The following is a 26805-nucleotide window of genomic DNA, read 5'->3' on the forward strand; positions in this document are numbered from 1 at the left end:
AAACCCTCCTTTTCCTCTTTGTTTACCAGCGGAGGGGAAGAGCCCATGAAGGCTAGGTAAAAGTACAATTTGAGCTACTCCATCCACAGGGAAGACACAATACTTCGTGGTGATGAGACCATAACCTTAACTACCCCTTGATAATCAGGGTCAATAACTCCTGGATGGACAATGAGCCTGCGTAAAGCAGACGAGGAGCGGCCAAATAACAATCCTACCGTGTCTTTTTGTAGAGGACCTTTAAAATCTGTCTCAATCACCTGTGTGCCCATCTGGGGAGTTAATACGAGTCTGGTGGTGGAATGGAGGTCCAATCCTGCTGAACCTTCAGTGGCTCTCCGCGGTTGTGGGGATGTCTCAATGTTGGTCAGGTCTCCTCTTCCCCCTGGAAATTGTCCACTGTCCCATATATTTGCGGGCCCTGGAAGCGAGGGCACCACTGCCCGTTTTTTGACCACACACTTTCATTTCCAGGAGTAAGAGGCTGGCCATGGATGTTTCTGACTGATCTGCATTCACTAACCCAGTGGTTCCCTTTCCTACACTTTGGACACAAAGGGACTCCAGGGGGCGAGTCCTGCTTCCCCTGGAACCACTTCCTTTTTCAGGACAACTCTTCCTCAAGTGTCCCTGCTTGCCACACCTAAAGCAAGCTCCGAGAGGCACATCCCTCTTTCTCTTTTGCAACTGCATGACAGCTGCAGCAAGTCCAGCATTGGTCAATGGCCCACCAAGTTCTCGGCACACCTTCATCCATGCCTCGATACCCTTGCTTTTAAAAGGCATAATGGCAGTCTTACATTCTCGGGTACATTGTTCATAAACCAACTGCCTTATCAGGGGCATAGCAGTATCAGGGTCACCAAAGATTCTTCCTGCTGCCTCAACCATCCTAGCTACAAAGTCTGAGAACGGCTCAGTGGGACCTTGGATGATCTTAGTTAAGTTTCCACTAACTTCCCCTCTGTTGGGCAGTGATTTCCATGCCCTTATGGCAATCTGATTCACCTGCCCAAACACCTGCAGTGAATATCCTGTTTGTTATTGTGCAAATCGACCTTGACCAAGCAGCATATCCCTATCCCATGCTGGATTTCCTGCAACAGCGTTAGCAGCTGCCTGTTCGTTTGCAAATTCAATAAGGAAGGCTTTCCAATCTAAATACTCCCCAGGTGAAAGGCATGCCTTTACCAAGCCTGCCCAATCGGACAGCATCATGCAGTGTCTATTCAAGGCCTCCACCTGAGCCACAGTATAGGAAGCACTCAGGCCGTATGTCCAAATTCTTAATTACCTTGAAATCCAGAGGCTCATGATATCTCTGCCCTGTTTGGACAGTGAAAACAGGACATCCCAGCAAGGAGAGAAAGCCTAGCTTCTTTCCAGACCTCCGGACAGAAGGTCCACCCATAACAGGCTGACAAGGAGGCATAGGGAGGGGGAGCAGAAGCTAATTCACCTTCCTCCTCTGCCTCAACTCTGTTGTCTTGTCCTTTCTGTTCACCTGATTTTACTGTGTCTCCTTTTTCTTTTTTCTTTTTAGCCTTTCTCCTCTTCCGACATACTCTTGTTGCTCTATAAGGATTTTCTGACCTGTCTTGACTGCCTCTCGATGACAATCCAAACAGTAACAGAGTCTATATATCAGAACAAACAAGACCGAAACTTCAGACCTACCCACAAAGGGTCAATGGGAGAAAAAAGCATAACTACACAGTGAGGATCTATTGATCACTACACTGAGGTTATCATAGTTTCTTAACTTGTCCCAAAACCATGAACCTTAATTTGTCCCAAAACCGTGAACCTTAACTTGTCCCAAAGCCAGGAACCTTAACTTGTCCCCAAACCGGGAACCTTATCGTTACTTTGTGCCTGCTTCCTGGCAACTATATATATATATATATATATATATATATATATATATATATCGCCTCTATTTTTATCCGAGGTCCTTCCCAAACTCCTGGGGTCGTAAGTTTCACTCACCTGTGAACTTACCCTGCCGGCAACCACTGACTGCTGAGCAACCACTGACTGCTGAAAGTTCTGAACTCAGTGGGGGGAGTCGGTTCCCTGTACGGGCCACCAATTGTCGAATATGCTCTCGACCAGCAAGAACAACACGACCACCAGTCCTTCTTACAGCAGTTTATTCAGTCCTGTTTCTTCTTGTTTATATCTCCCCCCCCCCAACCCTGGGCCTCTCACTCTTAAATACTCTCAGTTCTCATCCACGCACAGCAGGCCACGCCACCTCACCAGGCACACAGCTTCAGCTAATCAGGGCAGCAGGGGCATATCTCCATCAAAATGGATTTACCAGTATCCTGGTACACCTGCGCAGCTCTCAAGATGTTTGTGGTTTATATGAGGAAGTCAGGTGCAAGTCATACGACTTAGCTACAGTCCCTGGTGCCTTTGGGACTGCAGCCACACCCGCTCCCCACAGTCATGTTTGTGTTTTTTATTCAGGATGCCGAAGGAACATGCAGGCTACCAGAGTGATTGATGTGATATGCTGATGCTAAGACAAAGAATAGTGCTGACCTGTGAGCTTTCTGACTTCCCTGACAATGGTGACATTTTGGATATATTTTCCTGACCCACCTATGCTTGCCTATATCCCACAGTGGACAAGCTGCCTTGCTCAAAGCTTTTAGACCTTGTGGGACAGAGAACATGGAGACTGGAAACCACCTTCAAAAACTTGATCAAAAAGAGAAGTTATGATGACTCTTCTCTTTCCTTTATTGTGACCCTGACATTGGCCACGGACAAGGAAGTAAGAATCATCTTTTAGGGTAGAAGAAAGAACTACTTCTTCATCATCCTTAGAAACAGTGATCACGGGAGTAATCTTGGAACTTTGTGTTTATTGTCTTGCTTGATTCCTTATTGTACTACTCACCCTTAATATCTGTATGCAATTAACATGGTATAAAAGCAGATTCGAAAAAATAAACCTGCCTTCAGTCTCAGAATTGACTGGGGTCATGCTACAATGATGTCTAACTGACTTTTTTTCTTTTTAATCCTCACTCCTGTGCTGGAGAACCTGGTGACTGACTGAGCTGGCTTGGTCATGTATCCCGATATCTTTTAAGCTTATTTTGCCGAAAGGACCTCTCTGAACCTGGAACTCACCAGCTGGTAGGCTGCAGGGCTAGCAATCCTCAGAGTTCCTCAGTCTCAGTCTTCTGAGATTACATACAGATACTACCACATGTAGATTTGTATATGTGTGTTGGAAATTCAAACTAAGAACACATGCCAATTTACCAACAGTGATCTCTCCATTATTCTTTTCTGAAAATAAAGAGTTAATTTGAGACGTCTCTTGTTGATGCCTATTAAATAAATATCAACTGATATGATATTACATAAAATAGTAAATATGTAACTGAGGAATCACTATTGGACTATAGAAATAGTCCAGTATGTCATTGTATTTATTGTGCAAGTATGAGAACTGAGTTTAAATCACTAGAATCCATGCCAAAAGCTGGACACGCACTGTTCATGCCTGTAATCCCTTACTGGTACAGGAAGGCTCAGGAGGATTGCTTAGTTGGCTAACTAACACACAAAGTCCCAGGAAGTGAGAGATCTTATCTCAAGCAAATAAGGCAGACCACTAGATGTCACCCTCAGTCCTTCATATCTACACAAAAATATATGTGCAATATATATATTGCACATATATTATATGTATATATTATATATATATAATATATATTGCACATATATATACATCTGTATATATATATATATATATATATACACACACACACACAGAGTCAGAAAAGGGAATGTGTATTAACAATGATATCTATTGGTCAAGCTTATGTGCTTTCCAATTTAGACAAATATGAAAGGTACAGAATAATTATAAATTAACACATTTAAAATAAGAGACTAGTATACTGAAATATGTGATGTCAGAGACAATTTCTACCATATTTTGTTGAGTATTCTGCCTTTTTTGTATTATCTATATCTTGTTTATATCCCAAGACATTTTTATTTGCTAAAACCATTTTTCCCATTTCCATGTTTAAAAACAATAGGTCAATTTGCTATTTATTTTTCAAACCTGAAGTATTTAGGATAAAAGTGACAAGAACCAATCTGTCTCCTATTTATTCATTGTCACCAACAGCTATGTCATGTATGAGCAGCAGGATCATTGTTTACAAAGCATACAGTACCCCAGGAGCCACTAACTCTAACCTGTAAAACCTATTTAGCATGCTTCATCTTCATGATTCCCCAGAAACTATATTTTTATGTTAAAAAAAATGAAGCCTCAAGCTCAGGATATACTGCATCTCTACAATAAGATTTTAATGTCCAAAGGTATTTTGTCCAGCAAATCTCAGCAAATCATTAACTCCTTAGTGTTCAATATAACAGGGAAATGTTTGTCTTTGAGACAAAGCTATATCAGACTTACTTAGAAAAATGCAATGCAGGGCTCAGGGGATAATTAAAATTAATACAGTGCTTGCCACTCAAGTGTGAGGGCATGAGGTCAAGCTTACACACACACACACACACACACACACACACACACAAAGCCTTTGTCAGGGAGTCATGAACTCTAAGAAGTTTGTAATGGTGAAAACAAAAGGTGTAGTCTTATATTTCAAACTTATTTAAACATTAAATTTAGCTATCAAATTGTATCTTTTTCAAGTTTGGCTTTGATCTAGAGATATTAGGAGGATATTATTACAAACATCATATCAGTATTTATATCTAAGATTCTTTTTTAAAACTGAAATTAAAATTTCTGGTATACACAAGGGTACAAAGGAATTGAGCAGAAAATGTAAAGGAAAATCAAGACTTAACTTTTTTCTTTTCATACACTGCCTCTTGAATGAAAACATCAGAGGTTAACATGGAGCCTTATTGGAAGGGAATAAACTCAGCCCCTATGTGTGTCATGACCTAAGAAGCTTGGGACTACATAATTTCCCTTTTAAAATAAAAGTACATTAATTATTGGTAGCTTTTAATTAAGATTCTAGTGTAGAATATTTTATGTTCAAATAGCTTTGAGACACATTGCCCTATCGCCTAGACTTCTATTCTGTGTTCTCTCATGGGCTCAGTGATGGAAAAAATCAATCCCAAACAGAGACAGTCTATATCAGCTTATACAAATGGAGGATATATAGAGAAAGACATGTCAAAATGTAAAGATCAATCTTACATAGAGCCTTACTTAACAAATGTGCCATTTATAGCAGATGTACAGGAAAATATGCTTTTAATAATAAGAGTAATAATGATGAAAACATCTGGGCTGAAGCTGTGTATATCCTGTTGTGAATGGAATAAGTGAATGAGAGTCAGAGGGGGAATGGAGATAGGAAAGGAATATGAGAAATGCAGTTTGGGATCCTGCAGACATTTGTAACACTTGGGATTTTCGTTATGTTAACGGCAATGTAAAGGCATAAGCTATATTCTGATTTAATGATTATGATTATGTAAAATAAAAACAAAAGCATAAAACAAACAAACAAACAACAACAACAACAAGGGATCTTGACTTCTGTTTGGGGAATGAACATAGAGATCAATACAAGTGTGCTTTAGTTTTTAGCTTTACAGTGATGTAAGCAAGAGATAATGTTTTTATAAATTAATGTTTGATTATAAAATAAGTGATTTTAAGGTAATCTTGTACAAGTTTCAAATACTATTTGAGACATATTTGACTCTAGGAATTTAAAATTTTTGTTTAACATAAAATTATGTAATTCAATGTACTGGTGATGACTTAAGAATGTTTGACAGCAAGTGACATTTAGCATCCTGGATTTACATTCTTCTATTGTGCAAAGTGAGAATGATCCCAAAGAAATGGGAAAGGGACATAAGAAGGCAAGGCCCATAAAAACATTTCATATGATTACAGATTAATAAAAAATATGTAAGCTAGTAACAGACAGTGGAATTTTATGCAAATTAGTAGCAATATGCCATTTACTAGATTGTCACATTTTAAAAGTTGCTTATTTAAATATTTGAGCTTTAATTACAGAACTTCCCCCTTCTAATTCCTCGCCAATCTTTCCATATACCTCACCTAGTTCTTTTCAATATTCATGTCCTCTTTTTTCAGTGATTGTTGTTAATGTATATATATATATGGTATATGTACATATACATGTATGTACATATGTGTGTGTGTGTATCTGTAGAAAAGTCTAAGTGTATAAATTTTTTTTACAACAAAAAGGAAAATAGTGTTCAAACCAACAAGGATTAATTAGTTATGTTACAATGTCGATGACACTTTAATTAAGTCATTTAAATAATAAAAGTAAAAGAACAAATGTGTGCTTTGTAAATCAAGTACAAAGTTCAATTACAATATTTAGTTGTATGAGAAGGAAGGAAGGGTATAAAATGTATATGGTAAGATAAAAACATTTATAATTGGGGGAGGTGAGTATGAAGAGAGCTAGCCAGAGAAAATACTAAGTTAAAACAAAAGAAAGTACTGTACATAAAGCATCATGCATCATATATGATACACCATGCTTTACAAGTGGAAAGATGTGCAGGAGCCTCTGATATTTTGGTAATTGCTTACGATATCATTAGTCATATGTTTGCATGTATAGCTATAAACCAAAGAAATACAGTGAGAAAGACAAGGGAAGTGGAAAGTTTTCTACCTCATCTGCCCTAGGGAATATACAATCCCAGAAGTAAAATTAGAGTTGAATATTATTTCAAAGGGTATCAGAGTGAAATCACCTTCATTACTTTATAAATAATGTCTAAGACATGTTCTTTCTAAAGGATGTTAATTAAGGAATAGGATGCTGGAGTGGTCTCTATATCAAGTCCTAAAGATAATGTCACTCAGATAAAACGATTTACATAACTCTACTTGGTATTATATTGAGACATGAAATGAGAGTTATTTAGATTTCTGTTCTGTGATGTAGAAAATGGTGGTGAGAATCATATTAATAAAAAATGGTGGTCTTTATCTAACTCTTGGATAAAGTAGAATTGAGATTTACAAATTCTTGAGAGGGGAGGGACATTAAAATGGAACTACCATTCCCTTTAGGAGCAGAGTTGTTTCTCTCAAGAGACTAAAGGCAGAAAGCAGATTACAAGGAAAGTTCTGAGTCCACTAGACAGAAAGGTAAGCATTATCATTATTCTTTCATGTGCTTTACTGTTGTGTCCAAATTTAAACATGAAGTGTAGAAGGTTGAAAGATTCTTGTAGGAGGAATGTAGGTTCAGTTTGCCATTTCTCCAGGATGTCTTTAAATCCAAGAATTTTCTTGAAGGATACTCTAGATTTCCTGCCAACTTAATGCTTGCTGCTCATGCTTGGGAAGCCAAAAGATTTCTGTCAGTCTCTGTTCTAGCTCAGTTCTGAGGTCTCCATCCTAAATGACAGTCTTCATTGGCTGTCAATGCAGGGTATCTAGAATGTAGTGAGTGAAGGTTGGCATGCATAAATCAGAATGCTAAAGACAAATAGAAACAAAAAAAGAGAATGACTGTTTATCTTCTTGGCACATTTCTTCCATGTATTTTAACTTTGCTTAACCTTCCACACATCTCGCTCATAAGAGCAGCAATAAAACCACAAAATAGCCAAGTTTCAGCAAAGGCTCTTGTCTGTTGGATGCAAAATGACTAGACACAGCCTGTTTTCCTAATTCTGAACATGGCTTCTGTCTTTCAGATCCTGGTAGAAGAGAATGGACACTAAAAATATTTCCTTCATTACTGAGTTTATCCTGGTTGGCTTAACAGAATATACAGAGACTCATTTTCCCCTTTTCTTCCTCTTTCTAGGCATCTATGCTATCACAGTGGCAGGAAACCTGGGCCTGCTGACTCTGATTGGAATGAATTCCCCTCTTCACACTCCTATGTACTACTTCCTCTTTAATTTATCTTTCATTGATCTCTGTTACTCTACTGTTATCACTCCAAAACTGTTGGTAAACTTTGTTTCTGAGAGGAACACAATTTCCTATGAAGGATGCATGACTCAGCTCTATTTCTACTGCTTCTTTGTCAGTGCAGAATGCTATGTGTTGACAGTGATGGCATATGATCGCTATGTGGCCATCTGTAAGCCCCTGTTGTACACTGTTACCATGTCCCCTCAGGTCTGCTCTCTGTTGACTCTCATTGTATATGTGGGAGCATTTATTGGTGCATGGGCCCACACAGGGTGCATGATGAGGCTGACCTTCTGTAAGGACAACACTGTCAATCATTACATGTGTGACATCCTTCCTCTGCTAGAGCTTTCCTGCAGTAGCACTTACATTAATGAACTTGTAGTATTCATTGTTGTAGGTTTTGATGTAGGTGTGCCCAGCATCACCATCGTTGTTTCTTACACATTCATTCTTTCTAGCATCCTTCACATCCGATCCACTGAAGGTAGATCTAAGGCTTTCAGCACCTGTAGCTCACATATTATTGTGGTTTCTGTTTTCTTTGGGTCAGGGGCATTTATGTACCTCCATCCTTCCTCTGTTTTGTCCATGGATCAAGGGAAAGTATCCACTGTATTCTACACCATTGTGGTACCCATGCTCAATCCTTTGATCTACAGCTTCAGGAACAAGGAGGTCAAGATTGCCCTGAGAAAAATCTTGAGGATGAAAATATCCTCCTGAGTTGGGGATAATATTAGTTACTAAAGAGAATACCAGCTCCTCTTGAAATATGAAGACAAAGGAAGGGTCAAATACAAAACACTGGTTTTGGAGCTGACCTGGTCTGAAACTTTGGAAAATGAGAATATTATATCACCTGACAGGGTATTAGAAAACATAAGTTAATACTAGGTAATATTGGTTTTGAAATTTCTTTTATTCTTCTCTCCTTTTATTTTTCCATTTTCCTTTCCTTTTTATACTCATGGTGTTCTTCCTGCCTCAGCCTCCTGACGGAAAGAATTACAGTAATAAAAGACCATATCTGCTTGTTTTTCTGCAATTATATCTTATGATCTCCCCAGTGTTTCCTACTTGTGTTTTATGGGTAATTGGAGCATCTTTTCCAGCATAAGTACCAGTCAAATATATGTTAAAATATTATCATCATGTAAAGAATCCACTCTGAGATAAATAATTTTATATAAACTTCAAATCTAAAGTGTCATTGTTGCAAAGATGAATTCTCTCTAGGTATCTGAACTTAACACATGGAAAATAATCTTCAAAATATGTACATTTGTGTAGACATTTACTATTATTATTTTCATGTTGGTAAAAAATCTTACACATTATAGCATATATTAATATTAAATAAAATGGTATTTTAAAATTCAGTATGTAATAGCATACAAATAATGATTATAATAGTAATTTCACATAATTAATCATTTATGTTTATAATATAAAATGTCTGAATAAATTTCAGGTATTTATAATTAAAATATTTTTATATCCTAAACTGTAATATAATAGACTATAACAATGTAGTTTATAATTATTCAAACTATACTTAATTAATTCTGCTTTTCCAGTTTTTCAACTCATCCCAGATTCTCCCTAAGTACCTACCTAAGGTCCAAACTTAACATTATTTCTCTGTCTCAAAACAAAAGAGTCAAAACAAACCAAAAAACAAACAAAAAATAAAAAGCCAGAGCAAAACAAAACAAAAAGTTTGTTGCATACATGGACATAGTTTGTATTCACTCAACTAAGGACACCAACCAACTCACTAAACTTTCAACCCAGAATGTATCATCCTGCATAAAAAATGAAACAGAGACAGAGATCATGGTCAACCAATGAATGGTCCAACACCAATCTCTAACACTATTAATGATACTCTATTATGCTTGCAGACAGCAGCCTAGCATATTTGTCCTCTGAGAGGCTCCACACAGCAGCTGATGGAAACAGATGCAAAGACCCACAAGCTCAGGTAGTGTTGAAGAGTTGGGGGAATGACTGAGGGACCTGAAGGGGATAGAGAGTCTACAGGAAGACCAAGATAGTCAACTAACCTGGACCCTTGGGGGCACCCAGAGATTCAACCACCAAGAAAAAAGCAAGTATGGGCTGGACCTAGGTCTCCCAGAAATATCTAGCAGATGTGTAGCTTGGTTTTCATGAGGGTCCCCGAATAGCCGTAGTTGGGTCTGCCCCTTTTTCTGTTGCCTGCCTGTGGATCACATTCTGTTAACTAGGCTGTCTGTTCTGGTCTTAGTGGAGAGGATGTGACCACTCTGCAGTGATTTGATAAAAAGGGTTTGGAGGGTGGGGATGAGGGGTTATGTAAAGATGGAAGTCCAGGAGCAGTGATGGTGCTGCAATTGGAATATAAAATGAGAGAGAGAGAGAGAGAGAGAGAGAGAGAGAGAGAGAGAGAGAGAGAGAGAGAAATGAAATCTAGGCCTATTGCACATGTTAACTAAGGTAAAAATTCTGTACATATCATGGGGAGTATGGTTTCTTTTAACACAAAGATTTCTTTACCTTTGTGTATGTACTCAACAGGTGGGCACAGTTAACTTACATAATAGTTTTATTTTTTCCTTTTTGATTGAAATGTTTTTCATACAATATATTCTAATCATGGCTTTCCCATCTTTCAAGTCATTCCAGATTATTCCTACCATCCCACTTACCGAAGTTCATACCCTTTGTCTCTCTATTTACAAAAAAAAGAGTTAAATTAAAAATATTAAAAATACAAATAAAATAAGATGAAGCAATAATTCCCCCCACACACACACACAGAATGCTTAAACAAAGAAAAATTAAACGAAAACTCTACAGAAATACCACTAAGGTTGTTTAGTGTTGGCTAACTATTCCTAGAAATGATGGAATTTCTTATTTTATTTTATAATGTCTCTGTAAACATAGACTGTTAGTTTTCTCTAACATCCTCCGAAACACTCATTTTATTTCCCTTTCTTGGTAATAGTTATTTTAACAGTTGTAATTTGGTATATAATGTTGGTTTTATATTGAGTTTCTTTATGATTCATGCTGTTGAATTTTTACCATATGCCTGTGGCCATGTAAATTCTTAGCACAAGTGGATACTGAACCCTTCTTGTGTGTATTGTCTGTGTGTATTTCCTTAATATTTACAAACTATCTAGTTATTCTGTTGAATTTTCTTTTCTGTGAATATATTTGAATTTTGATGAGATTGCATATGCTGCATTATTGCTTTTTGTTGCCTCTGCCTTTAAGATCATACTTTTAAAAGTTCAGAAAAATATCACAAAGCATATTCTGATATAGTGAGCTAACAAGTGTACTCACTGAAACTTACCTAATAAAATGAAGCTAAATGCCCAAACCAAACTTTCACTCTGATATGTAAAGGTGTTTATTAAGAAGGAATAGAATAGGGGAGTGTGGAAACTGCAATATCTTTCAGTATGTGAAGGGATAAATAATCCTTGGCACATTGACACAAAGGAATTTTCTTTATTTAGAAGGTAAAATGGGCCAAATCACAGAAATATACAGAGGAAGCTCAAAGTAAAAAAAAAAAATGTCAATCTGAAAATTGTAAAAATATATTGCATGATTCTAAATATATGGCCTCCAGAAGCAGAGAACTATGGTGCTTAAAATTATTCATGGCTACTGGGGTTTGAGTGTAGAAAATAATAAATGATATGCAGGATATTTATTTACGGCAGTATACTATTTGTGTTGGATCCTTATCAACACCTAAAAAATTATAGCATTTAGGTATTCACAATTTAATTATGGACTTTGGATAATAATCAGTGTATCAAAATTGGTCTGATTCTCACAAGATGGGCTCCATTCTGATGCAGCTAGTTGATATGGATGCATTATGAGTCAAGTGAGGGTTAACAGGTTTATACTGTACTTTTTCCTCATCCTTACTATGAAATCAAAAAATATTGTTAGTATATACTTTTGAAAAATGCATACCATGTATGGTAGTACATGCTTGATATCCTAGCTCCTGTTGTGTACAGACATGAAGAGTGCAAAGACTAGACCAGCCTGAGCTACATATCTAGACACTGACTAAATAAATACATGCTTATGTAAATAAATAACACCAAGAAGATAGGTCAAAATAAATAGCAAATGTTATCTATGTAAGGAACAAATAGCTAAACCAGTTTTCTGAGTGGTTATATTTGGATGTGTTCATATGTGGAGAAAGTTGAGAAGGTCAAAGCTGCAAAGTAGCCTGTGCATTTATGAGATGAGAGAGAAAACTGTTGTGTGTTTTTCCTTGAAACAATGTAAAAACAAAACACCTATCCATCCAAAATGCTGCACTGACAAAAAACGAAAGACTTTATTCTCCTCATGACCAGTGTGAGGAAAAAGTAGGGTACTTACACTTACAGGAGCAAGTATTTTAAAGGGCATGGGTGATTCAAGGGCAGTTGCTTCATTGAAATGCTCACTCCAAAATGAGAAATGACTCACCAAATCTATTTAGCTGAATCTTCCTGAACAACTTCCCTAAAGAGAGCTTCCCCTACCCAGAAATAAGTTGCTACTTATATAACCTCAGGGAAGGCCTGGTGAGTCTTATAACTTTCCTGGATGTCCTGAGATTTGTAGGTTTTGTTAGCTTACCATGTTTCCCAGTTTTCTCCAGGAGGAGGTACCTTAGCACACAAAAGTCATTTACATTATTTCCACTCCCTGAATTCAGAAAGAATAAGTCAGGAGGATGAATCATTGTAGACAAAAAAGGGAAACATCTTTTATATGTGTGGACGTGGTTAGTCATTTTGTCCCTGAATGACTTTATTATATCATGTATAGTGCAAAGTTCTGTAGCAAAGTAGTTTTATCCCCTAATGTAACTATCAAGTTGTCATTATTCTTTTATATATATGAATCTTTTGCTTTCTGATGTATTGACAAAGAGTGTAACAGACCTACAACTTGATAAACAATGAAATATTACAGATGCTCTTAAATAATGGAAGAATTTACTGATCTCCTAGGCTTTTACTTAAGTGTAAAGCAGAAGCTCTTTTGCGAGGTGGGGGGAGAGAGAGAGAGAGAGAGAGAGAGAGAGAGAATGAATTTTGAGATATTCCTGGATTTACAATGTACAAGATTACACTCAGGTACTCAGGTATATTTAGATATACATCACTATTGAAATACTTGGGGGGGGGGGCGTGTTATGCCCCACTCACTCTAGCCTGCATAGCTCCTGAATAAAAGACACAGAAATCTGGAACTTTAATCAACAAGCTGTAAGCCTAGATTGGGCAGGTTCTGTGCTCTTCACACCTACATCCTAGCCATAGGTCTTGAGTTACTTGCTGTTAGAACCTTGACAGCCTTGTTCTTTTCCATGTGTGTGCTCAGAGTGAGCTTCTCTTCTCCATGTGCTCATGGTCTATCCTGCATCATGGTGACCTTCTCTTCTCTTCCTCCTTCTCCCTTATGGTCTCTCCTGAGATTCCTTCAATCAACTCTAAGTTGTGCTTTCCTACCCTCTTTGCCCACTCTTAGGGTCCAGCCATTTGTTAACCATCAGGGACTACTGGGGAGCATTCTTCACAGCACATTGGTTGATGCAGTGCCCCAAGATCAGATTGTCACCTGGACTGGAGAACAGAACTCAGATTCTTAATACACAGTGCACAAAACAAACCCAACACACCACCTCAAATAGCTATCATTTATTTATTAGAAGTACATTCAAAATTCTTCCTCCAAGCAAGTTTGAAAATTATAAAATTAAACTAAAACAAAACTAGATTAAAAAAACAAGGAATAAAGAATATTTTAATTTTCATATCATTTGAGCATTAGAATTGGAAGTTTTGGAATCTGACTTGGATTCCTTATAGAAGAAACCTTTTCAGAAGTTTGAGAGACAAACTACCAAAGCTCCATGCTTTGCCTCATTCATATATGACCTCTCAAAAGCCACTAAATGAAACAGTAATTTTAATATATTCATAAAGAATTCATCTCCTTCAGGACAAAAAGCAAGTTTATCTCCTGGGACTTATTTTGTCTCTCTATTGAGAAATTATGGAGTTCCTTTCTGTTCAATAGTGTGGGGAATTAGCCTTGGGATTTGAGAGATCAACTGAAGCTTTGAGGAACTTCTAATCTCTAGTTACACAAATGCTGGTTGAGTATTGGAGGGGATGCCACTTTGTTTTGTCTTTTTCCATTAGGTTTTTCAAGCTCTTTGTACCCAATGCAAATTTGATAATTAAAATTGATCATCTTTTTCTCTCTGCTTTAGTAAATCCAGACTTAAAAATTTATTATCTGGTCACACACTAGAGGTTCTTGAATCTTTATGAGTATGAATTTTTACCCTAAATATTTATAAAAGAATATTTAGGTCCAAAAATTTAACCATAACTAATAATAAATCCCCCACCCCATAAAAGACCCTTCAAAGAATATTATCTAAATAAATCAGGACTCTTAAGTACACTCATTTAGTCGGTAAAAAAAAAATTACTTAGGACATCTATGTATGTGTCACAACCTGAATTGTTGAAGTACTATGACACTATGATGAATAAGCTAACACATTTCCTTGGTCTTCAGTACCTCCAGGTAATTACTGGTGAATCTGTTCAAAGTTCTGCTGACAAAAGTGTTTTTAGTTCTTTTTGTGCTTAGGAAATTGAAGTATTCTAAGATTCATTGTTTTATAATTTTGTTATGGAAACAGACATACTCAATACTTGTGTTAAAACTACGTATATTCGATGGTAATCCATTGCAATCCTCCCTCACAGTTATGAAGAACATCCTATGATTATATATTATTTTACCTTGTTGATTATTAAATTATTATTACCATTATTTGTTTCCATTGGTAGTCTCTGTTTATATCTTAAATATGATATCAACTCTATGGTCTTTAAAACATATCTTGCACCACTCCAATGGGTAAGGTTTTATATGAAGGAGAGAAATAACCCTTCCAAGACTAACAAGGGCAATGAAGGGGGTAGATTAAATACCTGTAGTCATGTCACTATCTTCCAATATAGGACTTATCTAAACTTATTCCTGCCATTTGGCTTTTTTTTTCTCCCTGCAATGTCCTCATTCACATGGCTTACCTTAAGGAACAACTTTTATTAGAGGAAATATCACTAATTATATCAGTAGATGTGTCTACTTCCAACTCTAAGGAGCCTCAAGCATTAGTCAAGGGCAATTTGGGATATAGGCAGATCTTGTCTGAAAGCAACTTTTAATTCTATTTTGTAGATAAAACCAATTTTACTTCAATCAGCACCATCATATTCTGTTAGTAAGCTTCTGATGTTTGAAAAATGCTACATTAATTGCTTTGAACAGAGCATGCTTCCATCTATTAAGGAGTCTGCAATTTAGAAGGAAAAATCAGTAAAAGGTGCTCATAGAAATTCAGTGCACTGTAGTAAGTTTCACAAGTGGGAGGAAGCCCATGGGGATTCAGAGAGAAAGATCCAAATATATTAATGGGAAACATAGGAGGTTTCTTGAAGAAGATATTTGTGTAGAGACCTGAATGAAGCAAAAGCTTATCTAATTATGAAGATGGTTTGTTAGGAAGATGGTAATTCCTCATTTGTATCTTCATGTGTCTGCCCATGCATTCCAAAAGATAATTTACTTAAGTTCACTGTTTTTATAATAAGAGTAGCAAATTCATTAACATAAACTCATAATGCAGTTTCTGCAAGTATCTTAATATTTTTTCAATACTATGTCATTTTTCCTATGTTACAAAATCTGTAAATATGATTTTATCTTCTTCATTCTTGTTTCCATATGAACCTACCTTCCTTCTTTCTTTCTCTTCCTTCCTTGTTTGTTTGTTTTTAGTACATCCTGACCATAGTTTCCCCTCCATCTACTCCTGCCAGGCTTTTCCTGCCTCCCTTCTCTTACTGATCCACTCCTCCTTTGTTTCCCTTTCACAAAGAGCAGGTCTCTCAGGGATATAAATTGAAAAGACCATATGAAATAGAGTAATACTAGTACAAACCTTCATATGAAGGCTGGGATAGGCAATCCAGTTGTAGGAAATTTTTAATTAATTATCTTATTACATTCCAAATGTTGTTCCCCCTTCCAGAAACCCTCTCAGAACTCTTCACCCCCTCCCCTTTGCCTCTGAGAGGGTGTTCCTCACAGAATGCCTCCCCCAACAATAGGCATCTCCCTTCCCTGGTACATCAAGTCTCTACAGGACTGGCTGCATCCTCTCAAGCTAAAGTCAGACAAGGCAGTCCTCTGTTGAATTCTTGCTTTAAGAATCTCTTCTAGAGCTGGAGAGTTGGTTAAATAGTTAAGAGAACTTTTTGCTCTTGTAGAGGAGCCCCGTTTGATTCCTACTGCTCGATATGGCACCTCACAACTCTCTGTGTCTATAGACCCAGAGCATATGAAACACTCTTCTGACCTACACAGCCACTAGACACATGCATACAAAATGCTTGCACACACACAATAAGATGCAAAAGAAACTCTTCTTATTCTTGTTCCTTTCTTTAGAGCACATTTTAATACAGTTTGTTTAACCATGCCTTTGCTTGACTTATAACATCCTTTAAAGACTCCTCATAGCACCTGGGCCCAAATTTGAAAGTAAGGGAAAAAAAAACTGCAACTGTTTTTAACGTTATGAGAATTCACTGTGAGATTTACATGCATTTTAATATTATTTATTTATTTATTTAGTTAGTTAGTTAGTTAGTTATTTAATTAGTTAGTTTATATGACTTCACTGTAGCTGTCTTCAAACACATCAGAGGTGGGCATCAGATCCCATTACAAATGACTGTGAGCCACCATGTGGTAGTTGGCAATTGAAGTCAGGACCTCTGGTAGAGCAGCCAGTGCTCTTAAACACTGAGTCATCTCTCCAGCCCATGATTTTTATTTTATACTGTTAACTTAACCAGAAAGATTTATATATTTGTAAAGTACCATGTGGTTTTTATTCTAAGAATATTCAGACATTTAAAAAAATGGGGATTGCTATTTAGGTTCAGTAAGAAGAATTTTTAATAAAGCTTGATTTCTCAAGTGGATATATTGAGGCTACAACCAATAAGTGTTCTTTAGATGCAGGCATTTCATCCCAGTGCAATCAGAAAAGAATCTGAGAAGTGTGATAGTTAACAGCGCAGGACCAGGATGGGGCTGATCTGCATATGAGCCATGTTTAGGATTCTTGGGTTAATATGTCTAGTTTCACAGTTTCCTACTTTAATATAAAACACAGCACATGATCTCTTAACAATTGACTAGCAATGAGACACATTGACTTTTGAATTAAGCCCTAAGATCATCTGGAAAGTCACTGTAGATGATTCCTCCTCTGTGAAATTTAGAGAATGAAATAATGAACATGGAGAAGCCATCTGAGAGGAAGTTGGTGTCTCTAAGGGATACTATGTTCATCATTGGTAAGATGTAAACAGGTATTGGTTTCATGGGAAAAGTTGTCTCTGAATATTAACTATGCATTGGTGTTGCCAAAACACAAAAACATCCCCTGGGTTGAATGCCCAGGCTGTTCATCTCATCATAAATAGTAACTTTCCTCTGGTGTGATTGTAGTGGGCTTCTTGCAGAAGACCAGCAAAATGCACATTTTACTTTCATTATTAGAGGAGTCTCAGGAACACTCAAGGGTACAAGCTGTGTCCTGACACAGTCAGCTCTAAAGAAGCCTGAGAAGTCTGTGTTAGCATTCTCCCCTTCATCACTTTTGGAATTATTTTCATGCAAACAATTTACAAATCAAATATAATAAGGACTGTCTGTTCTCAAAAAAAAATCTGTGAGTATGTAATTTCAAATTGAGATTAAGAAATGTATTTGGTTAGTTTTCATTCTGTAAGTCTTTTTAAGCTAATTTTATTTAATTTTGGAACTTTCATACAATATATTTTAGGTTATTATTTGCCATCCCTGAACTCTTCTAAGAACATCCTCCCTTTCATATACACCCAATTTCATGTTTTGTTTTTTTTTTGTCATTTTCTCTCTTAAACAACATAAAAAAAAAAAAAAAGCCATCGAGACTCATAGTCTGCTTTTTCTCAGCTGCTTACTCCTAAGACAGGGGCCTTCCCTGCAGTATGGTGTATAGCCAGTGTCATTCATAGTGTGGTATATAACCAGTGTCATTCATTTAAGAAAATGAAGTTTCTATCTCCAAGCAGGAACATTTAAAGAATTCTTTTATGAATTCTGAGTATGAGTGTCCCTGTTGCAAGATTTGCTGGGATAGTGTAGCATAGAAAACATCTTGGGAAAATTATTCCCCACTTCATAAGATGAACCCCCAGTATCTTAAGCTTACCTAGATGAGAGATCTACTCAATGGGTTTCTCAGTAATTTACCATGGGCAAGGTACATTGTGTTTATGATAACACAATTTTTAGCCACTTCTGAAATGTGCACAGTTGCCTCTGTAGAAAAGATAGGAATTGTACCTACAAAGCCACTAAGATCTGAAATAGAAAAACAGGCAACCTGAGATAATCACACAGTGCAAGGAATTTCTTCAAACTAGATGATTTGCAAACCATATAAGGATATTTTAGGGAACAACAGGTTCAGAGCATGGATGGGAAATTTCTTAGGTAAGTTCAATATTGTGTTAATTGTTTCTTTCTTTACCTCTGTAGATGAAGATCTACAGAAGAATGACACATGGAAATTACTCCCTGGTGACAGAATTTATCCTGGAGGGCTTAACTAATCGGCCAGAACTCCAAATGCCTCTATTTTTTCTGTTTCTAGGAATCTATGTGGTTACTATAGTGGCAAATCTGGGCTTAATTACACTGATTTCATTGAATACACACCTTCACACACCCATGTATTATTTCCTCTTTAACCTGTCATTTGTAGATATTTGTTACTCTTCTGTCTTTACCCCCAAAATGCTAATTAATTTTGTGGTAGAGAAGAACACCATCTCCTATACAGGCTGCTTGACTCAACTCTACTTCTTCTGCTTTTTCGTCATTACAGAATGTTATCTACTGACTGCAATGGCATATGACCGTTATGTTGCTATTTGCAAGCCACTGCTATATAATGTTATATTATCCCCCCGGATCTGTGCTGCGTTCGTGTTTGGGGCATATGTGATGGGATGCTGGGGATCCCTGGCCCATACACTTTGCATGGCAAGACTGACCTTCTGTGATGCAAACCTTGTCAATCACTATCTGTGTGACATCCTCCCTGTGCTCCAGCTTTCCTGCACCAGCACTTACAACAATGAGGTTGTGGTCTTTGTTCTGGTTGGCATGAACATTGTGGTGTCTACCAGTACCACTTTTATCTCCTATGGTTTCATCATTGCCAACATCTTACGCATCAGCTCCACACAGGGCAGGGCTAAAGCCTTCAACACCTGCAGTTCTCACATAATGACTGTCTCACTCTTCTTTGGAGCAGCAGCATTTATGTACATGCAACCTTCTGATGTAGAGTCTATGGACAAGGGAAAAGTGGCCTCGGTATTTTACACAAATGTTGGGCCCATGCTGAATCCCTTGATCTACAGCTTAAGGAATAAGGATGTCAAACTTGCTCTGAAGAAAACTCTGAAGAGAAAACTATTTTCTTGAGCAGAGATAGGGAAATGTTAGAAGTAAATAATTCCCTTAATTATTTTTGAGATATTTATCATAAATAGGTACTGATCTTAATCAAATATAACTCATTATCTCCTTTAATTTAGAGCCAGATTTCTTTATTCACAACTTTTCTTCATTTGCCTTGTTCTTTTTCTTCCAATTTTACATAGATAATTATATAAAGGAGACATCAAGAAATAAGTAAAAAGTATTACACTTTAATTTTTTCATAAGGGAATGTGGTTTATTGCATGGACAAATACTATCGATTAGGTAAGCAATTAACCAAATAACATCACCCACCATCCATTTATACTATGTTGATTATGCCTGTGGATCCTGCTCTGCTGTGTGTCTTTGGTGTCCTAGTAGAATTCAAATGACAGAGAGACAGAGTTGGGTTGCTTTTTTTTTTTTTCATTAAAAACAAACCTAATGAACAAAATTGGTGATAATTTTTAAAGATTTCAGGAACTCTTTCATGCTTTTGGTAACAGCTACAAAATCTGCATCAGTTTCTCCTGCCTTAAGAGATTATTAAAGGTTAGCCAATAAAAACATGTACTCAAAGAAAAAGATCACAGGAAATATGGTTTTTCAACAATTGGTCTCAGTCTCTGATACATCTGATAATATTTCTTTACTTTTTATTGCACTTTTTGTTATAACTATTAGTTGATGTAGTCATCAAATAAAATACATTTCAGTGTCCTCTAGTACATGAGTTTCTTTGTTCTGAATATAGTAACATAAGATAAACTGCAAAATTCTCATTTTGTAAGAAATAAGTAATCGGTGTACTTTGGCTTTGTATAAGTCATTACTACCAGACTGAAAATTTATTTACTATAAAAATTCAGAAATATTTTAAGTGCTTGTAAAATTCCTGCTATGTCTATTCTTGTATATGATCTCAATAAATGAATACCTTAATTAAATTTTTTCATAAAGTGTAAATCATTAGCAGAAATGATATTTTATGGTTTTAGAGCAAAAATCTTTGTAAATCATTTTAAAGTTGCTACTGTGATGTATCAGTACACATAGAATATAAGAATGTTTAACTTATAAAACAAATGATTCTGTTTTGATCTAGACCTTGTGGGCAATTGCTACTTGTTTTTCACCTTAGAGGTTATTTGAAATAAAAAGTAGATTTTCACATATAAGAATATGATACTATGGTTAATCTTTCTCATCAAAAAGAATATATACAAAGTTTTACAGAGCAAAGATATTTGGTGAAGGTAAATGAAGCTGAAGAAGAATTCTTTATTTCATACATTGTGAGTTTTAACCAAAATCTTTTTTTAACATCATTAAAATAAAAGGAATCTTTTATTATCAATAGTCTGCAGATTGAGTCTGTAACATTTTGTTCAATAGCAGCACAAAAATAATAGCTGATTCTAATCTTAGACTTAGCAAAATACATTTGATCTCAGAATTATCTCAGAAAGCCCAGGGAATATGACCTGTCTTTCTTTCACACTGTATACACATTGCCTTTACTCAGAGATTTGAAGTTCTTCCAAAGATGGATTTCAGAGAGAGAGAAAGGCAGGAGTGGAACAGGAGGGTAGACCAGAGGGCAGTATCAAGGAGACCCCAGTTTTTCAATCTGTATTTTGCTGTGAGGGTATTTGTAGACATGGGTAACATCTATAATCCATTGATCTTAAGTAAAGTTTATCCTCTATAATCTAAGGAGCCTGATCCAATTACCTGAAAGTTTCTAAAAACAGAACTGAAGTTCTCTGAGGAAAAGAGTCCCGTGGTATCAGCTCCTCTAAATTTTTAGAGTTAAAAATCGTTGTTAATCCTAAACTGTGTTGCATTTCACCAGATAGGGAAAACAATTTTGAAAACCAAAAAATCAAAAGTAATAATATTTTAATTTTTCTATAACTAAGATATTAACATTTTATTTTATTAATTCCATGTTTTCCACATGTTCAAAACAAATCAACTAATATCCCTGTGGCGAATAATTGTCAGGATAGAATAACAAAAAATTGAAAACTGTAGTTAGTGTAAATATATATTGAAAGTGGTGGTGTGAGGGATCCTGTGTCTTTCAAAAGGTTTACATTTTATCCTGATGGGCTAACTACTTCTAGCCCCTAGGGAGGGTTCTGAAATTTATATCCTTTTGTCTTTTTTTTTTTTTTTTTGCCTCTTCCCCTCTTTGCAAAATCTTTTTTCCTTCATTCTAGATAATAAATTTAAGATTTATTAAAAATTCCAAAATATTTTTCTAAAAATGTTTTACTTAAATCCAAATGCAGATGCTTGACACAGAAATCGAAAAATATTTTATATAGATTAAAATATATATTTATTTACATACTGACAACAGTTTCCATTCCCTTCTCTCCTCACTGTTCCTTTCTCTCACCTCTGCCTCTGCAACCACCCCTGGTCCACTTCTCCTCAGAAAAAGGGAGATGTGCCATGGGTATTAACCAGCTTTGGCATATCATGTTGCAGAAAGACTAGGAATATTTTCTATTGAGGCTAGACAAGGCAGACTAATTAGGGGAAAGGGATGTAAAAGCAGGCAATAGAGTCAGAGACAGCCCCTGTTCCCACTTTAGAAGTACTGCATTAATGCCATGATGCACAGCTGTTACATACATGCAGAGAGCCTAGGTTCATCCCATGAATGCTTTCTAGTTGATAGTTCATTCTCTATGAACACCTATGAGTCCAGGTTAGTTGATTCTGTAAGGTTTCTTGTTGTTTTCTTGACCCATGTCATTCCTTCAATCCTTCCTCCACTTCTTCTGCAGGATTCCATAAGCTTCACTTAATGTTTTGCTGTGAGTCACTACATCAGTTTCTATCAGTTAATTAGTAAAGCCCATCCCCAATAACATTTATGCTAGGTCCTTGTCTGCTAGTATAGCAGAATATCATGAATAGTGTCAGGTGTGGGTTTGCTCTCAAGCCATGAGTCTAACTCTGGCCCAGTCATTGGCTGGTCCTTCTTTCAAATTCACCATCATATTATATCTCTGCACATCTTGTAGGCGAGACAAATTATGGATCTAAGTTTTGTGGCTCGATTGGTGTTCTAATCCCTCTATTGGAAGTCTTCCCTGGTTACAGGAGGTGGCAGGTTCAGGCTCTATATTTTCCATTGCTAGGGTTACCATCATAAATTCTTGGAAATTTCAATTGTACTATGTTTTAGAATGGGAAAGAAATATGTTTTAAAGTAGGAAATCATTTACCCTTTGCAGTAAGAAGTAGTGCAAAAAGTGAAGGCATTTGGACGTCTGTAATACTTATTAATAGATTGTAGATTTGCAAAATGTAATTTTGAGCATCAAATGAATCGAAACCAATCCCTTTTCCTGGCCTCTCCTTCACTGAGCAAAAAGTTGACTATGTTCCACTTTATACCTAAATAGGCATAACCTTCTTTAAAAATAAATTTTTAAAGAATTTATTTTGCTAAAAAAAAAAGCTTGTTTTTAGCCCTAGAAAGAGGTAAAGATGCTCAACAGACCAGTAACTCTTATGTAGGTAATTGAAAGTCCTAGAAAGTAATCTTATTTTAAGATAGGTTAGCACCATTGCTACAAACTTTCAATTACAATGGACTATTTTAGGTTTAAGGTATCTTATAGCTCACATTTCACACTTCAGGAAAAAGTCATTTACCGTGCTCTTGAATTTCTGCTACGCACTTAAAATTCTTAAAATTATCATTAGAAAAATATAATTAGATAATAAAATTACCTAGATCCTATAGCCAGATAATGTATGTTGTAATTAGAACTAAAGGGAACACCTAGAAAGAGAATCAAAGCAGAGCATCTACAATCACAAGAAATGTTATGCATGTGTGTGTCTGTGTGAGAGAGAGGGGGGAGAGGGAGAGAGGAAGAAAGAGAGAGAAAGAGAGAGAGAGAGTGAGAAAGAGAGTGAGAAAGAGGGAGAGTTGAAAACGAAAGATAAGGAGAACTTGGACAAAAAGAACTTGAAAGTCCTTTTTGGATCTACATGACCAAAGATCATTCTAAACATGAAAAAAGGCATGGATTCTTCCATATGGAAAAATTAAACTTCTATTATATGAGATCTTATGAATATCATAATCATGCAATATTTTAAAGAAAATAGAACACTAATTTGTCCATGAATACAGTGTATTTAGATCACATTCACCAAGCTGTTATCTTCTTTTATACCCTCTGACTGCTAAGGACTTTTTTTTCCCCAGTTAATCCCCCTTCTGTTCTCATTTCTTTCTTTTGTCTATTTGTTTTCTTGACAAAATGAAGCATATTAGCTTCTAGATAGTGGTATCAACCTTGAATACAGGTAAGCTGACATTCATTAATGATCATGAAATATAGACATTCTAAGACATAAACTAGGGCATTTATTTCACTAACAAGACTTCTCTGTAGCCTCCCATAAACCTGAAGCAGGCTAAACCAGAACTTGACCTTGCTGCCACTAAGGAAATTATCTAGGGTGGAGCCTTCCTCCCTAGATTACTCTATTGTTCTGCCACTGATGCTGTTCCTCTTCAAGATACTGCTACCTGCTGAGAGGCCTCAGAGCTATTCTGGAAACTACACCCTATTCTGCATGTTATCACCTGCAGCTGGTTCCAGGCTCCAAGGATGAATAAGCGGGAATGGACTCCCCCCCCCCCTTTTATAAAGTGTGTCCACCATTAAAAATTTGAACCTTGAACAGATTAGCATGTCTTGGTTTCATTGTTTCTCGACCCGTCTAGGCTCCCTCTTTTCTTCCAGATTCCAAGATGCCTTCCAGGCTCAAACCCAGACCTGTGAGCCTCTAGCAGGCTCTAAACAATTTGGCGAACCAACATGGGGCCAGGGAAAGGCAGAGGACATTTGGAAGAAGCACTGCTGGTTTGGAGCTCCATGGAAGAAGAAAAGAATTAAAATTCGTACCAGAGAAGGTTGGTACGGGCTAAGCTGGAACAGCACTAAAACCGCGTGCTGGATTCACTTAGGTTCAGCAATGAGTTATCAGGAACTAGGAATGCAACACGCAGGCAGTCGGCCCCAGCTTCCAGAAGATGCTTTTCCTTTTTAGGCAAGAGAAATATTAGAATTTAATAAAAGGGATTTAATAATCAGGCAGATGGCCGCAGTTGGAAACTGTATCAGGCAGGAGGCAAGTGGATTTTGAAACTCTCCCTGGAACAGAGAGAAAATCGGAGAATCCTCTCTTGTGTGTGTGCTGGCCGGTGTCTTCTTTCTGAGTGTCTGTCTTATGTTTCCAGAAAGGAACATGTGCTCATTGTGTTGATTTGTTGTCTGTGTTTCGTTCCATGACTGAGTTTAGATCCACCTGAGTTTGGTTTCTCTGGTGTTTATAGACAATGGGGTTTTCTGAAATGCGCGCTTGGTAACTGCAGCTGTCCCTTTGGGCTGTAAGGACCGGAGGACTGTCGTCAGCAGATGTGCTAGGAAGACTGTCACCTCACCAGGGGGTGCCCTGGGAAGTGGGGAGAGCCAGGGACGGCTGGTAGTCTCCAGAGATCAGTCAGAGGGACCAAGTTTTGTTTATGAAATGGAAGCTTTACCCTTCTAATTCTTTTGCCTGCCCTAGATAATCTCCTTAGTGGCAGCGAGGTCCAGTTCTGGCTTAGCCTGCTTCAGGTTTATGGGAGTCTACATCTCTCACTAATACAATGAACAGACACACACACTTTAGACCATCAAACCACTAGAATATTGATTCTTCACATTCCTGAAGCCACATATAATTTGCATTCCTATTTTTTTGAAAAACTATGTATTTTTTTCACCCATGTTTTTAGAACTCTTCCACAGTCTTAAGAGCTGTACTGAAGGTCCCAATATTTATTATTTTGCTGAGACATTAGCCACTCATTCAGCTAACATTCTCATGCTCTCTCTGATTATAATGGAGTCATTAATATTAACAGGGAGGACATTGCTTGATGGAAGAATGTAAAATATGTACATTATTATACAAACAAACCTTTGGTCCACAGCAGCAAACTCAACACTCATGGACACCCACACCATGCTGGCTCTGTCCAAGGGGCAGGAACCATATCATTCTGTCCTTATCAAAGCTAGGCTGAACCCAGTAACATAATACAAAACATTAGTAGAAATTAAGATATGTGAATAACAATGACAAAAATAAATGAAACAATTCTATTATTAACAAGATGTACTTTATGAAAAAAGGTCTTGAGGGATCGAAACACCCATCTTTTACCTTAAAAGTGCTATGTACTAGTATAAATGATAAGGATAAAACTATAGAGCAACAAACGACACAATAAAAGAGTATATTAGAATATATTTGGAACTCACAATGACACATAGGCTCTGTCTGCTAAATGCTGGAATTAAAGCTCACCACACCTGGACTTTTCTTCACCTAGAACTTACTCTGTCCCAAACTACCCAAGAAAACAAAAATAAGTGTGGCTTCATCTTTTGGGATTAAGGGTTTGTGCCACCATGCTTGGGTCTATGTTTTTCATGGCCATTGTTCTTCAAGATCCAGATCAAAAACCTAGTCTTCCAGCCTCAGTATTTTGATCAAAAGTGTGCCCTCCATTTCTCTATTATAGTTTATTCCAGATTAAAAATCCAAATTATTCCTTGTTCAAATTTAAACACAAACAAAAAACAGGATGGGATCTTACCCTGAGATCATCACTCCCTTAATCTTTTTATCTCCTTGAACACAGGATTCAGTTCCATTTCATTTCTTGGTCCCTCTTTAATAATACTTGAACTATACAATTTGGATTTTTTTTTTTAATTTTAAGACTGCTATGCTTAATCAGAATGCTAGCCATGAGTCTAAGCCAGAGAAAAAAGTCTCTGCTGGACTTCTTTGAGATTTCCTTTCTCAATGCAATTGATATAAATCTCTTCACTTTAACCTCAGACATTTCAGACAAGGACAAAATCAGCTACATTTTTCACAAAAACAGACTCTGGGCCACAGATTGAAATTCTCCACTGAAACTTTTGGGCAAGGTCTGCCCAGTTCAAATCACACTCAGCAACAATGTCTTCCATATTCCTACTAGAATATCCCATTAAGCCCCTTTTAGAGCATTCCACTGTTCTACAAATTCATTCTTCCTAACAAATGTATGGTCAGGCTTATCACAACAATACCCCAGTCCC

General features: G+C 36.8%; 2 protein-coding genes across 2 annotated transcripts; both read left to right on the forward strand.

The window, feature by feature from the left end:
* The first annotated feature begins 7659 nt into the window (after window positions 1-7659).
* Window positions 7660-8779, forward strand: LOC110301672 (olfactory receptor 145-like). The gene has a single exon (XM_021172241.1). It carries the CDS (start codon window positions 7751-7753, stop codon window positions 8684-8686), a length of 936 nt encoding a protein of 311 aa, XP_021027900.1. The 5' UTR covers window positions 7660-7750; the 3' UTR covers window positions 8687-8779.
* A 9823-nt stretch (window positions 8780-18602) lies between these two features.
* Window positions 18603-19654, forward strand: LOC110301575 (olfactory receptor 147-like). The gene has a single exon (XM_021172088.1). It carries the CDS (start codon window positions 18671-18673, stop codon window positions 19622-19624), a length of 954 nt encoding a protein of 317 aa, XP_021027747.1. The 5' UTR covers window positions 18603-18670; the 3' UTR covers window positions 19625-19654.
* Window positions 19655-26805: the final 7151 nt, after the last annotated feature.

This window comes from Mus caroli, chromosome 9, assembly GCF_900094665.2.
Source record: "Mus caroli chromosome 9, CAROLI_EIJ_v1.1, whole genome shotgun sequence".
Lineage (NCBI taxonomy): Eukaryota > Metazoa > Chordata > Mammalia > Rodentia > Muridae > Mus > Mus caroli.

Bases quoted from the DNA above. Each gene is read 5' to 3' on its own strand.
- LOC110301672 (XM_021172241.1), top strand. From the start codon at position 7,751: ATGGACACTAAAAATATTTCCTTCATTACTGAGTTTATCCTGGTTGGC.
- LOC110301575 (XM_021172088.1), top strand. From the start codon at position 18,671: ATGAAGATCTACAGAAGAATGACACATGGAAATTACTCCCTGGTGACA.